Source organism: Actinia tenebrosa, unplaced genomic scaffold (assembly GCF_029948245.1).
Source record: "Actinia tenebrosa isolate PJP-AT-01 unplaced genomic scaffold, QUT_ActTen_1.0 PGA_scaffold12__29_contigs__length_12842862, whole genome shotgun sequence".
In the NCBI taxonomy this organism is placed as follows: Eukaryota; Metazoa; Cnidaria; class Anthozoa; order Actiniaria; family Actiniidae; genus Actinia; species Actinia tenebrosa.
Window position 1 is genome coordinate 1338232 of NW_028292572.1, and position 16010 is coordinate 1354241.

General features: G+C 34.9%; 1 protein-coding gene across 2 annotated transcripts; it reads right to left on the reverse strand.

Moving 5' to 3' along the window:
* Positions 1–297: 297 nt before the first annotated feature.
* On the reverse strand, positions 298–12712 carry LOC116291262 (uncharacterized). 2 transcript variants are annotated; one of them, XM_031698414.2, is made up of 3 exons: positions 12599–12712; positions 3026–3314; positions 298–2655 (listed from the first exon to the last, which is right to left on the reverse strand). In XM_031698414.2, exons 2-3 carry the CDS (start codon positions 3306–3308, stop codon positions 2276–2278), a joined length of 663 nt encoding a protein of 220 aa, XP_031554274.1. In that variant the 5' UTR covers positions 3309–3314; positions 12599–12712; the 3' UTR covers positions 298–2275. The 2 variants fall into 2 exon arrangements, with proteins under 2 accessions (XP_031554274.1, XP_031554273.1); XM_031698413.2 differs by lacking the exon at positions 12599–12712 and having other exon boundaries at positions 3026–3446.
* Positions 12713–16010: the final 3298 nt, after the last annotated feature.

A 16010-nucleotide genomic window follows, 5' to 3' on the forward strand; every position in this document is an offset into this window, starting at 1 on the left:
TAATGGGATTTGTTAAAAGCTTTATCTTCAAAGTCGAATAATGACCAGCTTGTGAATCTCATAACAGTGTATCTTGTCATTACTAAGAAAAACATTAAATGATTGTAAAATAAATACAGTTGAACTGCCATAAAACTTGTGTGTGTTTTTTTAAATGATCAAAGGCGACGATTGTTCGCAGGTGACTCTATTTGCTTTAAAAGAAAATTAACTTTTTACATATTAGCATTGAACTGAAATACCCAAACTCAAAAAAGTATTAGTTTTGTATAAATAAATAAGAGAGCTGTTGAAGTCTGAGATGGCAAATATTTTATTTACATAGTAATTTTTTATAGAGTTATACAATTGTAAAGATCAGTAATGAAGAAGGTGAATAATACCGAAAGCATTGATTCATGGGTCAGTCGACAGAATAAAACTAATGAAGTAATAAGCCTAACTGTTGCCACAGTTTCCCACCGTAAATTCTCGCTCGATGTATAATGTGAAAGAAAGCCTGTTCCTATGAAGGATGTGAAAAACAAAAATTTGTTTAATGGCGGGAGTGGTTATGGTGTCGCACCGAGCGAAAACGAAAGACGAAATCTCGCGATGTAAAGTGAAGTGAGAGACAGGTGAAATATGGGGCCGAGCATTGTGTAAAGACATTTTAAAAACGTTATATAATCCATTTACGGCAGCTAAGAACAATTGATTTATTACATATCATTAGATATTCGAAATTATTGTACAGTTTAAATAGTTCTTTTTAAATATTTTAGCGGCAAGTGAGATCAGTTTGCGATCATTTTACAGTGGACCGATATCCACAGCCAAGTTGTTCTAGATGCTATTCTCTGAGTAGTCTTGTTGATGATAATACTAGCTCGAGTTTTCTCTTGAATTTTACTGTGGCTAGGAGTCTTTGTCCTGTGATTGACTATTCTCTATTATATTGTATTAAGATTTCGCATTTGCACTGTCTCAACACCTCACTTTCACACTTGTTTGAGCAGAAATCTAAGGATTTGAATTTACACCTTGTAGTTCGCACTTGTACTGGTGAGGTCCAAAATCCCTTATCATCTATGCCTTTCACTAACATTTCATCTACTCAAAAGTCTAACCAAGGGAAAATGACGATCATGGTTCAAGGAACAAAGGATTGATTCTTTGTTCGAAGCATTTCAGCCTCTACATGGATTAAAATAGTATATTTAGGAATGATGTTCAAGTCAAGATCAGTATCGCTCGTGGAGGAAAATAGGAGGAGCGTTAGTTAAATGCTCTCTATTCAATAAGCGATGTCTCACCCTACAATTGTATATCTCCAAATAGTGTGTCCACGGTTTCTTGATTAACACAAGATACCAAACTCCATTTATAGTATAAAAACCATTAAAAGTTACAAGCAAAAATAAGGTCAATCACGGAGACCTTCGAGTCAAGAAGTTTTTGTCCCCCCTTTAAAAGCCTTTCACATGCCTCACAGAACAACACTGACCAATTTGATAAGAAAGGAAAAAATTCTGAAGCGAGATTAAGGCTTCTCAAAGAAAACAATGGTAAAATATCAATGGTAGAACAGCCTTCTGACTTAGTTTACGAATCGTTGCCAGTCCAACAGTGTACTTTAAACCACATCTAATCGAAAACAACCAACTTACTTCAGCTTTTAGTTCTTTAGGGTTATCGAATAAAGAGAAATCAAGTACCATTTCTTAAGTTTTCCGGTGTTTCTTCTACCTGTTTCATTGTTTCGACACAGTTTTTGGACACTGCTCAAAGATCTAAGAAGGTTCTTGCACTTATTGAATTAAAACTTCAATAATATCAAAGGTTCTTTTAGAGCTTCTTCAAGTCATTTTTGGAACAATTTGGGTTTATTCACAATTATATACAGTTCAAATTCACATACTTTGTAAAGAGCCTCTTCTTCTTCTGCGTGTGTGTTAAATAGAAAGTTCTTCTTTTGAAAAATACAGGGTTATTTTCGCTCACTCAGTCACGATAAAACCTCTGAAACCTTACTTAAGTAATAGATATAACTTGAAAAGATAAGCTGCTATTCACATACTGTAAAAAGAAACCTTAAATTACGGTCTGTTCTAGTCGATAATAACCAATCGTCATCAAAGCAGTTCTTAGGTATTTTCTCTTTTTTCATTGCTGAGATAAATTCTATTTCCTTATAAGCTATGTTACTCTACTCTTTAGTTCATCTTTCAAATAACCTGTAATTTTTTGTCAATTGTATTTTCTCATTTCTTTTCTGAGTAAAAAATGAGCGTATCTATGTACCTCTAAAGCCCATACAGTTCTGAATCTGTGAGTTCGAGTTGCCGAGGGAGTCTGCATTGAGTTGCGAGGCTGATGTACTGTTGGTCATGTGTAAATCCTGTCGAGTTGAAGAGGGCATTCCACCCGTTGCGCTTGATGGTGACTTGGTTTTCGTAAGTGCCTGGGCATTGCATTTTTTCCATTTCATTCGTCGGTTTTGAAACCATATTTTAACCTGGCGTTCTGTCAAGTTTAACTGTGTTGCCATCTCCGATCTTCGCTCCTTCGTCAGGAAATGGTTAAAATGGAATTCCTTCTCTAGTTCAAGGAGCTGCTTTCTCGTGTATGCGGTCCTTTTACGCTTGCCTTCGGTTCGGTTACTCCAAGCGTTGGCTAATTATAAGTAGAGCGACGCAAAAAAAGAAGAAAAAAATGCCCATCAATAACAAAGTCGTTAGATCGTCTGACTTAAATACGTATACGTTTAAATCACTAAATTAAGTTAAATATTGTGTGTAAAAGCGATCGACTTTGGAGTGGAGGTTTGTGTCTAATCTAGAAGGCACAATTCATGAAGATTTCATTAAGAATGATGTATTTTGTGGTGGAAAACTTAACAAAACAAGTCGCCCATTCCTTACAAGAGTTCGAATAAGCTGACTGCAGTATAAGATCCCTCAATTTATGCTGCTTGCAAGAATCACGAAAGCACAACAAAAGACTATAAGCCATCTCTCATAAATAAAAAGGAGTAGAGCCTTACTTGAAGAAGCGTTGTGCCACCAATTTTCAGGAGCGGTGCTCTTCAGCCAAGCGTACTGATGGAACGAGCAATTTTGGTTAGGTTCTTGTTGATTTGGGAAGTACGGCTGATGGCCGTGGTCCACAGGACTCGTTTCGGCGGTGGTTTGGTTGGGTAACTGTCCATGTTGGAACGGAGGAACAGGTTCTGTATTGTATCCATTAACTTGCGCGTTATGGCTTGTTTGTGACATTGACATAAAATTCGGCAGTGCATTTTGGTTGTAGTAACTGGGCGATTGCATACGACACTGAGAATAAGAAAAATCCAAAGGATTGGTATGGTTCTGGGGTTCCTTATTCTGTAAACCGCCACCATAGTAAGCCGGGTAAGTTTGTGGTGACTGCATTGCTAGCGTACTCATCACTACTGATGCAAAGCCTTTGAATTAAGGGTATTTATAAATGTCACTGTCAATAAAAATAAATAATGTAAAAAGCCAGACAAGCGTGACATACGTCACCTGGCCCCTGAAATGTCTGGTGTAGGGGCATTATTAGTTATTGAAAGGATCTCAATTAACCTAAAAGCTCCCAATACAGCTTTACACACAGAAATTAACGTTTTACACACAAATTTAAGTTATTAATAAGTGAAATCTGAAAAACTTATTCAAACAGCGTAAATAAGTCAAGAAAGGAAAGTTTTGAAATGTTGAATCCAGAATTCTCTAGAACTACCGCCCCTTAAATGAGGGGAAAAAAGAAGTATAGTATGATTTACGATCGGTTTTTCTTTTGACGATAAACAAAGATGAAACATGCAAGTTTGTTCGTAAAATTAAAGAAACAATAAAAAATGCAACTCTTTCAAGAGGCAAACCTGCAAATGTATGAACAAAATTCGAGGGAAAATGAGAGAATTGATGAGTGGCATGCAAGTGGCGTTTCGAATAAGTCCCCTAACAAATGCTGTCATTTATCAACTCAAGGGCCTATCTACTTGGTTGAAGCCGAAATATGAAATACTATCGGGAGTACTACCAAAAACTACCAGTCTCTGGTTATTCTTCCATTCATGGTTCTACGCTACCAGTGCTACTTTGTTTGCTTAAGAATAAATGTTTTTTTATGTGAGACAAAAAATTGACATCTGTTCACTAAGATATTGAAGCATTTCACCCATCGTGAATATTCAGAGGTAGTTTTGATGTTCCTGTGGAGGAAGGGATATTTTTTACTTCCAAAAAGTCATTCAAAAATTAGTCCTTTCCATTTTCAATACTTTTCAAATCAACAGATCAGCAGGAAACAAAGACTTAAGACCTTAAAGAGTTTTCTTACACTGGAGAACTAAGCATCGATATTATCAACTCTCGAATCAAATTCGTGCAATGGTCTCGAATCAAACGGATATAAAACATTTAAGTCAAGATATCATTTCACACCGGTCAGGCACCACGTAACGCCCGCGATCATCCGCCTCATACAAGACAAGAAGAAAAACAGTACCGCCTTCGTCTTCAGTTTTCTCCCATGAGAATTATCGAAAACAACTAAAACAAATTCTTAATCAAAGCCTAAGTCCAAGTCGATTGTATGAAGGCTTTAACAATGCCTCCCATCCCAAAACTAAATGAAAAGTGTTAACAATAAGGAGTATATAGGACTAATGAATAGGGTATTGTGTTAGCGGGTGAAAAAAACATCAACTAGCCTGGTGTAGATGCCCTTCAATAGTTCATTTAGTTCATAGTATTTTGGAAGACATTTTATGCTATTCCACGTATAGGACAACCAATTACATTTTTTATTTCAAATACTTTAAATGAACTCAACCAACGCCTTTGATTAATCAGTTCAGTTAGCTTTGGAGTCAAAAGTTAAGAATTATAGTATATATAAAAAAAAAAGAAATTTTGTTGCGTAATTTCAGTTCTGAAGATGTGACTATTCAGTCCATGGATGTCAAAGTATCTCCTAGGTTTTTAGAATGTTTTCAGAGCTAAGAACTTCTCATGGCAACTGCTTAGAGATTTAGGCGCAACATGGTTGGTTTACTCGTGGGAAGCGGGAAAAATGGGGAAAGAGTGTCATGTGTTTGAAAGCGTGCAGACCTTGGTGGCCTGTTATCGCGAAACTGCCCGCTTCGAACTAGCAGGTGCTTTAGAATGTCATTAACTAAACGGTATTGAAACCATCCTGATCAAAACTCATCTTGGCATGTTGTTATATCACAAATCAAAATAGATCGAATTCTTATAAACTTGGAATGAATGTAAAAAGGAAAAGAATGATGTTAATAGTAAGGACGTTATTATTCCAAGTGTTTAAGTCGAGAAGTATTTAGTTGAAAACTGAAAAACCTTGTGTATGTTTTAGATGTAAAAAGTAAAAGTGACAAAGGGAGACAAATAAAATAACAATATTTTTGATTTAAAAAATATTTTCTATGAAAACTCTTCTTCTCAAAAATGATTTCAAGTATATTTCATGCGTAAACAGAAGAATGTCAAGGACCTTTCCAATTGTTTTGATCTCGTAATTATTATTGTTATTATTGCTATGTCTATTATAACCCCTGCTATTTACTGAGGAATCCTTTTGGCACTGCTGCCTTTATTACAAACCATCCGGAAGTGTATTCTAAGGAACGAACACAGAAGTTGGTGGTTAAAAGCGGAGCAAATTCCAATATTTCGCTCAATAATTTGTTGTTCTTAATACATTTTAACTTCCGTTGGCCTCTCAACAACTCCTCCCTCTAATTTACCGCAACAATAACATCTACAAATATTTACATATTTATTAAGGAATTAGCACTTGGATCTTTCTTACTAATACCTTGGCTTACGACTTTATAGGGTTACCTTTGAAATTGAAATCCAAATCTGTGAGAACTAACAAGAGAATAGGTCTAATGCCTGCGGGTTTTGAGTTGTAGAGATTATTGATAACAATCTGACAGAGGGTAGAAGTGTTAGGCAGCCCTCGCATTGAACGCTCACCCAAACAGAAGCCTTATCATCGCTTTTGTTATTCATATGCCGTGTTATAATGAAATTAGATCCTTTGTTCTCTTGTGTACTCTGATAAGCAGGAGCTTCAGTTACAAGGCTCAAGCCCAGACTTGCTAGATCTTAACAATCCCTTATAACACTGAAAAAGATCAGAAATTCGAAACCCCAAGAGATCTTAAAAATATGAATAGATTCGAAATCATTGATCGTGTTATGTTCGTACTCGTTTGTCCAGTTAAGTTGTGAGCGAGTCACCTAGATATTGAATCAAGTTTGGGATTAAAGTACTAGTGCTATATAGCGAGGAAACGTGAAGGTCTATTCCATTAGATGGATTTGGAGCTCTCTCGTCTTGCGATAACTAACCGAGGCCTATTTTGCGGTTAGCCACACCAGTTTTGAAGCAACACTAGGGTTAAGTAACTTCTCGTTTCATTAACATGCAATAATTACTCTTAAAAATGCTACAGAATTAGTGAAAAGCCCTGGAAAACAGTAACGCAAATGGATTTGGCTTTCGTGAATCTTATCATTAGAAACGTTGGCTAAAATCAAAGCGGTTTTATGGTTAGTTGTTTTTGGACGTCACTGACAAAGAGATCGATCCAATACACCGCGATAGGGGCCAGAGGAGGCAGTCTGCAACTTAGTGACTTAATCTTAATCCTAAACTTTCTTAGAGGTTCTTTACAAACCAGTCTCCATATCTTGCTCATGTGTTGTGATTTTATCTACGGACTAGTTCACGAGATATTTAGTCTGCCGGAGTTCACGTTTAGCTCAGTATTTTAGCATAAACAAACCGGCCAAAAATTAATACAACCTGCTAGAGCGTTTCTGTTAGGTACTTAAGCCTCCTCTGTCAAATTACAATGAACTTCTCATGCAGTTATTAATAACAGTTTGAATAGTGATTTTCCTAGAAACGGTTGTTTTCAAGTGAACGGGACAAAAGCCATTGCTTGGACTTGATCATATAGTTGTCCTTTTCTTCAAACCTTTTGGTAGTCATGGAACGAAATACTAAATATTACTTCCGACCACAACAAATCTAAAACCAAAGAAAAACGCACGAAAAGAAACGATTTGAGAAATTCAAGGGTTGCTGCAAGATTTACTCGCCTATAAAAACCAATAAGATTGGTGTTTAATAGGCTAATACAATTTACATTAATATGAAACGAAAAACGTACATTTCTATACCTATGTATCTTTTTCAAAATATTCTGCCAAAGTTTTACACAAATGAGAATATGCTCCGAATTTTCATTTTTCTTTAGCTCTTTTTCCTAAGTAGTCTTTATTTTTCAGGATTCCGCATAGGTTTTTTGAAAATTTTTTTAGTTTTTTATTGGTTTTCCAGCTTTGATTCTTGGTGAACAATATTTTCCTGAAAAAGATTTCCTTTTTTTGAACTTCACCCATATATAGCCTCAAGGTATCACGTTTTGTTGCGTTTTTTGTCTTAACGCGGAAAAACATAAATGAAAATTGATAAAAATGGGAAGAATTTTTTAAATATTACAGTACTATATCTTAATAGCTAATTGTATTTCCAAAAATTTTTTGTAACAAAAATAAACTTCACAAGCGGATATATTTTTACAAGTTTTCTTAAAACCACCTCCACCTCTCTTAAGTAAAGACATAGCGCTAAGTAACGGCTAATTGAAGAGCATCTTTACCTTAATATCATAAACATGCATATTCAACTCTAGAACCAATTTCAAACCAGGAAGTTCTTCTTATAACTATATCAAATACCCCCGAGTTTTACGGCTTCTTTATTAAATTATAGTGTCGCTCTCACTGAAAAAAAAATTGCTATCGATTGCATTTTTTATTCGATCTTCTAGTTTAAACAGCCTTAAGGCATATACCACGTTTTTGTTTTAGTTCGCTTTCATCGGCAGACGCAAGAATAATAGAAATGAATAAGAGAATAGAAATAACAGAATAGTGGTATTTGAATATAGCATTAGTCGGCCAGTATCGTAAAGAGGTCTGGAATTTTTATTATTACTTATCGAGCGGTCACTACCACGTTTGTTGAAAGCCTTTTTTGAGATCTATTGAATTAAAATAAGTTTTCATGGTAACAAATGACTGACAAAAGTCTCAAAGTCTTGAGTGTGGCGGCTTTTTGAAACAAAACATCTTCGGGTGTCATTTCTTAAACGTTTAGAAAAATACCACCTCTAGGAATATATCGAAGATGATATTACAAACAATAATCCATTTGTAAAATCGTTTTCCTTTAACAAAAGGAAAAGAAAATTATGATCCTAGAATTATGAGTATATGTTTTAAAATTGTAATAACAATAACAGTTAAGGACACACAAGATCTGCTTTTTTTGTTTGTTTGTTGGTTTTTTTTGTTGTTGTTGTTTTTTTTTTTTTTTTGTTAATCAAAAATTGTCGAGAAAACCTTTCGTAAGGCTCGAAGCCAACAGGTTTGTTATTTGCTGTGAAAGAATAGCATTGAGATGGATTCCCATAAGCATTCAAAGGGCTTTCCTCTAGAATGTTCATAGCGTGCCATGGGCAGGGGTTTTCGTGCTGGAGCTTTGAGAGGAGCGAGTAAACCTGCAGGTTTCCCTGCTTTCTTTAAGGCAGATGGTGATATTCCTATTCGTAAGAGAAGTACGCTCAGCATGAGATATATAAAGTTTTTTAAAGTGAATACATGAGAGCTCAGTTGGAGGTTTTAAAATGTTTTACTGAGAACTGAGTATAAGTTCTAATGTTATTTTTAGCATGAATGAGTACAAGATCCTACTACGAAATCATTGTTTTGCTCAATCTTTGATATCAATAAAATAGTCGGTAAAAGACCTCACTTTTTTAATATAATACTAAGATCTTTACAACAAATAGATACTTTCCTTTATGCAAGCGACTCTTTTCAAATTCTTTAACCAAAGCTATTGTTACAAAATAAATATCCTTTAGGTTTATGAATTGAGGTTTTCAGTATCATCAATCATGTAATTTATTGAGAATATTCAATTCGAAGAATCAGAAAAGAGCAAGGGAAAAAACCAAATGGCTAGTCAGTCATGTGTATATCTTAGGATTAATTTCATTTTCATCTCGAAAAAGTCTTTTTGTACTTAAAAGCACGCTAATTATCCAAGGCGAAAAAACCCTTAACTCCTAAGGAAAACTGTTACCCCGTATTTGTTTTAGTTATATTCCTTTTATCGTAAAAAAAAGTCGACCAATACTAGAAATACTACTACTACGGGTGTTTCATTCTTGATAGTATACTAAGGAACACAAGGTAATTCATTATATATTTCTGTCGTATGCCAAATGCTTTGTTTCAGGAGGCCAATATTTAGCATTGCCATTGCAATAACTCTTAATTAGACACAGAAACAATTACTTCAGGCTGTTCCACCACTTTGCACCGCTTATAAGAAATAAAAGCTTTAAAAAATTTCTTTGATATATTAAGTTTTCTTTTCATTGTGCCGTCAACACTCTTTTTCAACGAATAAAGTTTGGCATATATTTTAACTGTAACATTAAAACTTAAAAATCTCATGCGAACGTTCCAGAGGCGGTATGCTAGTTATTGGTAGGGGATTTTTTTTATCAATCTACAGTCGTTTAAAACAAGAATGTAAAAGTATTATGGAGTCTACACTTTACTCCATCTGTAAATATCTCAGGGTTTTACTTTTGAGTATACTTTGATAGATCGTGCTCTCCGCAGGAGATCACCCAGTTAAAATTTACTAAAAGAAAAGTGACGCCCGTTTATTCAAGAAAAATATAGCCCTTACTAAAAGCGCCGTCTTTTTCATTTAGTCTTTTCGTAATTTTCTTTTATTCGCGGTGTAAAAAAAAAACACGAGTTTAAAGTCTTCGAATACAAGAAAGATAGAAATATCATACGGACTGAAGAAAGACACTGCTTGAACAAAGCCAAGAATGGATGATTTTTTTTTTCAATTTACAGTAATAAACATGACATGACGTCTTAGTAGCAGTTTTTGAGATTGTCAAATACAATCTAGAGGTTTAGCTGATTCCATGCAAGGACAAAAACAAGCCAGCGAACATCGAGAATGACTCTTAGTAAGCCAGATGCAGCCGCGTCTTCGCGAAAAAATTCCAAATTTAAAAGATTGACATCATGGGCAAGTTTAGCATTACATCGCTATATTTTGTTATATATTTATAATATTTGTCAGTGAAAATAATAAAAGAAAGAAAGAAAACAAAAGAAAACAAAACGTAAATGAAACAAAATTTGAAAAAAGGCTTGCATTTTGTAAATTTTACAAATAATAATAGCTACAATAAGAATTTTTGGTAAGAATACTTCGTGCTACGGAACACTGATATTATGTATCTTAGGGGGGGAAATTATGGAAAAAAAGAACAAAAAAAAAAAAACATTTTTCTCTTACTGGGTAGAATGAAAACATTTTTCAAAACTGTTTACCAATCAAATTTTTCGTTTATTTTTGAGTTTTTTTTTGTTTTTTTTTTTGTGAAGTTTCACGGACTTACACTGTTGTTATGTAAACTGAGATCTGTTATTCAATCATAAACAGAGCAAGTAAAAAATCGGATTGATATAAGTAAACATCAAAATCGTGTTTGTGGTGTGTATATAGTCCTTCCGGTCTGTGAGAGAGATTTCAGCTCTTCCATCTGTTAGCCCTATAGGCAGCGCACGACCTTTAATTACTTACAAACTAATTTACCCCCTCTAAATCTTCAACCATTTTGGGACCTGTTACGATTTCCGTGCCGAGTATAGCAAGAGGAGTTTATCTCAGAAGAGGATCTGATTTAGGATGTTTACACTTTTAGAGCCGTTTTGGCGACAGTTTAATCAAAATTGATTCCTAATAGCTTTTTCGGCCCATAACAGCCAATTTGGGACTAGTTTTAAACAAACGTGATATTCCATGATTTATAACAAACTATTTAGCTCGCATTTAGTCTCTCGATGTTTCCGCTTTTAGAGCAATTTTGGAGACATTTTGGCTTGTTTTATGGCGGCTCATTACCGGCATTGAGATTCCCCTAAGGGTAAAATTTATCGTTTAGTAAAGAGTATACCTAACATAAAAAACACATCAATCTTTGGTTGACCAATCTTAGAGTTAGATGTCAGGTATGGGTGTTACTGACCGTTTTTTTGACCACTCTAAAATTGGTGAGATTTGTGAGATTTTTAGCAAATCCTGACAAGATATTAAATTGAAAGGTCTTTAAACAAGCGTCTAAGCCAAGTGCATCCAGCAGATGTCAAGACTAGAAATCACTAAAGTGTTTGATCTTATCGGCCTAGAATTAAATCAATTTAAAGTCTTGCAGAGAAAAGGAATTATTACAGAGCGAAATTAAATTTGAGTTAACACAGAGTTCTGTGACAGGGTAAAGTAAAGATCGTACGTTGCTTGTTTAAGAAGAACTGTGCACCTGTCCGGGTGAAAAATGACAATTAAACAGATTCATTCAAAAACGTACTTCCGTATTTTAATATATATTATTGAAAATTTTATTGCTCTACTAAATTTCATGATAATGACAGAAAATTTGATTTATTTAAATGAACAATAAAACTAGTCTTTAAAAAACGATGAGATATTTTAGTAAAGAAACCACACTTGAACTTTGAATCCAAACAATTTTTCCAGATTCCTGCGTCTTTTGTTTTTATTTAAGTTTTCTAAGAAGCGAGTATAATTTTGGACTAGAACTAAAGAAAGACACAAATCGTACTTTATCACTAAAAGACAGTTTCCTTCTTGCAGTTTATCTCTAACTTTTATCAGATAATCCCTACTACAGAGGCTGCATGGTCGTAATTCTTGAGTAAACTTCAATCGTGCGGGCAATTCTTCTATCTTACAGAGATATATTACAGTCAAAACTAGGAACCAACCCGCTTAAAGACTATTAGTTTCCAAAATATAAAAGGAAAATCCTTTACGTTTGGGATGAAACTTAAAAAGGCTAAAACAAATGACAAAACACTTATTTTCTAAAGGGATTTAATATATATATAAATCGTGCGCATTAAAACAAAAACAAAACGAAAAACAAAAGCAAAAAAAGTGAAAATGACGATGAAAACTTTCGTTTCAAGAAATAGAATATAAGTCACTGATATCAAAATCTTGTGAAGCTGACTAGAGTTTTGATGAAAAATCCGGAGTAATGAAATTGCTTCAGATCAGATTATCAACTTAAACACTTAAGTTTTGCTAAAGGAAATCCTCAGATTTGCGAAGTATAATTCCTGTTTTTAAATGTCCAAGTATTATCATTTTTAGTTTATAAAGATTGGCATTGTCGGAGTTCCACAAGGCTTTAGTTTTGGACCTACACGGTCAAAGTTAAGCTAAATAAGAAATGGCCCACCAAATCTTCATATTAATGTTTGACACACTAATAAGTTTAGTTGTTGTCTTTCTATTGCTTGTCGAAACAAAGGCAATTTTGAAAAACGCCTAGATTTTTTTTAAAGAGAGTTATACTTTGAGACAATTGAGGAACTCTAACGGATACTTTTTCGTTAAAAAAAACTTCAAATTTTGCGAGTACCTGTTTCCTCGAGCCCTTTACCGGCGCATGAACGATCTTCGTCGGTCTAACATATGTAAAACCAAGAGTTTCATGTTCGAAGGAGAACTCTTTTTACCTCTTACCACTTTCACGAATTAAAACAAAAAAGTACACAACCTTCAAATCGTTGGTTTATATGTGAAACATTAGCCCGGGATCGTTATTTCTTCTTGACTAATTTCTTTAGAAGTAGCAGTTTTAGGAGAATTTACTGCAATTACAGTGTTATTATGGCCTGTTTTATGAAGCTATAAAACACCATCTATAGACAGGCGCTCTGAGACAACGACTTGTGAATGTTCTTTCCCTTCAATTAAAGTCAACTGAATGGCATTTCAGAGATACATTTCAGGGCAATTTTGTATTTAATAGGTTTATGCGATCGCGTTGTGGACTGAAATGATTGTGTTTGTCGAACGTAAAAGAGAAAAAAGACACGTTAACTGAATAAATCCATTTATTTTACCAATTACATGTCAAGCCATAAGCTTTGAAAACTTTTAACTTTACGTACTCTGATAGGATTTCAATAAAACTAGTCATTCGAAATAATTTGTCTAAAATAAACAAGGGCAGATCTCTATGCATTTACAGCGTTGAAACTTGCCTAATTACTTTCTTGCACTCGCCAAAAGTAAAATTGCTAATTAAAGTACCGCAAGGTTGGATAAAATGATATGTACTTTAAATATTATCATAGCCGGGTAACTAGGGAAAGTAATGGTCCTATTACTCAGATGATCAAGTTAGAGAGAGAATACGGAGGAATATCCACAGAAGCAGCATGTTTCTTAAGAAAACTGAATGGCCCTCCCCTAAGAAAACTTGGTATGGCTATTGCATCATCTTTCCTATCATTTATTCTGAGCTTCGTTAAGAGGCAGACTAGAGGCGGTTACTCCGGTGTCCTATATAATAAAAATTTAAGATTGCTTTAGCTATTGCATCATCTTTCCTATCATAAATTCTGAGCTTCGTTAAGAGGCAGACTAGATGCGGTTACTCTTGTGTCCTAAATAATGAAAAATTAAAATTGCTTTAGCTATTGCATCATCCTTCGTAATAAAATTTGACCCTCGTTAATAGGGAGACGAGATGTTGTTACTCCGGTGTCCTATCTACTGGATGCTAATGACGTGTAACGGTTACCTGGCACATGGTTTAGGATCCCAAGACGACGTAAACATTTGAATATTTGCGGTGCGCAAACGACACTCTTGTGCGATAGTCTAGTAACTTGGATACGGTATGGGCGGTTCCAGGACTCTTTCAATCCAGAGCCCTTTAAGTTAAGGAATGAACAATAGGACTCACTCTCATAACTGATGATAAATCATCTTAAGCAAAGCTACGACAGGGACATCCATTTAGGACAAATTTTGTGTTGTTGAATTTTTTACTTGAAAACATCGTTGCTAAGCCGTCGCAAAGTCACGTTTACCTTGAATTTTTACAAGCGGTAAAAATAAAAAGAACCGAGTCTTTACTATAGTAAAGAGACCCAGTCGTACGCATTGTAATCGATAGTATGTAGAGTTGCTCTATGACGCTATGCACGTTAATCATGCCTCAGGTTTTATTTTTTATGTTTGCAATCACATCATCAGCTACTAGGGTTTCCTACTGATAAAACAATGAGATATTCTCTGACTGTTGTTAAAATGAGGATCTACAAGAAATTTGAATTAACGGTGATCAGTGTTTGACTGAAAAATTCGAGCGCGCTCCAAATCATACGATTAATAATGAACTAAAATGGACCTCGTTTAGAAGTGAAATACTAAGACGAAAATTCTAGGTACCAAATAAATAAGTATTAAAGTATTAATAATGATGAATATAAATTGATGAGATGGTTCATTGAAACGCATTTATTGTTACGATGGGTAGTTATAGAGTAAAAGACAAGATTGAGTGTGTAGTGCAGTGAAGCTGCTACTGATAATGCATCGACTAAGTAAGTCGACGATCGAGATTCCTTACTACATGCAGCGATGGATTGAGCAAAAATGGAAATATTCCTCTTGTCAATAAAGCCACGAACCCACAGACCCAGAGAAATCACTATGACAAACATTGTCCATGAAAGAAAAAAAAGTTGCTGTGTACTTTAGAAATCATTATTGTTCATCAAGAGTTAAACAAGAACATTCTTATAGGTTTAAATAAAATACATAGTAAAAAAATAGAAAACGTCTTAACAGTTACATGATTAAATTTGGGCATTCTTTTAAAAAAAGGCTGATGTAACAAGTGGTACTGATAAGAGTTGCCATGGTTGCCATTCACCGTTGACAGTTAAAAATTGAAAACATTTCAAAAACGCGGCGAGATCAAGGAAGTCGAGAAGATGCCGAATATGATGCGTCAGTTATCTTTTTTGTCAGGCTCCTCCTCAGTTTTGTTGGTTAGCTATAATCCGTAAAATGCTTTCCGCTGTATCAACTGTAACGACGCCCTTTTATCCACTTGCCTTGTATTGAAGAAATAAAATACTCACTCAAACGACAATCTAATTACGCCAATACATTAGTCAATATCTTGACAGACCAAGCCAAGCGAGAAGCACTTGACGTACTACAAAACCAAACCGTGTAGTGATGAAATACACCCAAAATAGGAACCGATAATCCACTATTTGAAGAGGAGTTTACGAGAGCCACTTGAGTCTTTCGTTACGTGTATATAATACCTCCTTGCAGGCTTTCAACCTGGCCAGTGTCTTTTGGAGATCATAATTTATGATGGCAGTTAAGAAGTATTTATGAAGTGGCTACCACTCTTCACTTGGTTGCATTAGTCAGTATATCAAGTATTCATTGAAAACGCTCACATTAACTGATTGGACTATGTTCTCGGCTTTTTGTGAGCGAGGGAAGTAAATTTCATTTTCCCCAGTCCCAGATCATTGTTCAGCATCCAGGTTTATCTCAGTGCGCGATACTTCGAATGCGCGAGCCTAGAATCAAATCGGATCTGCTTGAGCGGCAAAGTTTTGTCTTGGTATGAATCAGAGGTGTATTGCTACACCGGCGGTATATCTTAGTACATAAGTGATGCGCGCTTGGTACTTCAATAGTATTGGGCGTTAAAGATTTCGGTTTGTTGCGGGTGGAGCCTATATTGCTTAACTTTATCACTGTATTGTTATCTTTGAATTATTATTTTTTATCTTTGCTCCTATTCCTCTCGTTCTTCGCAAACTTGAAATTCATAGCTCAATAAAAAAATCTTATGTAAGCCTCTGCAGTTCAAAATGCTGTCCCGATGATAGAAGTCGCGCTTTTCGTGTTCTAGAAAGGTTAAAATTTGATTACTGAAATCTGCATGTTGATCAGAAGTTATTGAATATATAAGGATACGGAGTACTTGCAGCGGATATGGTGAAGTA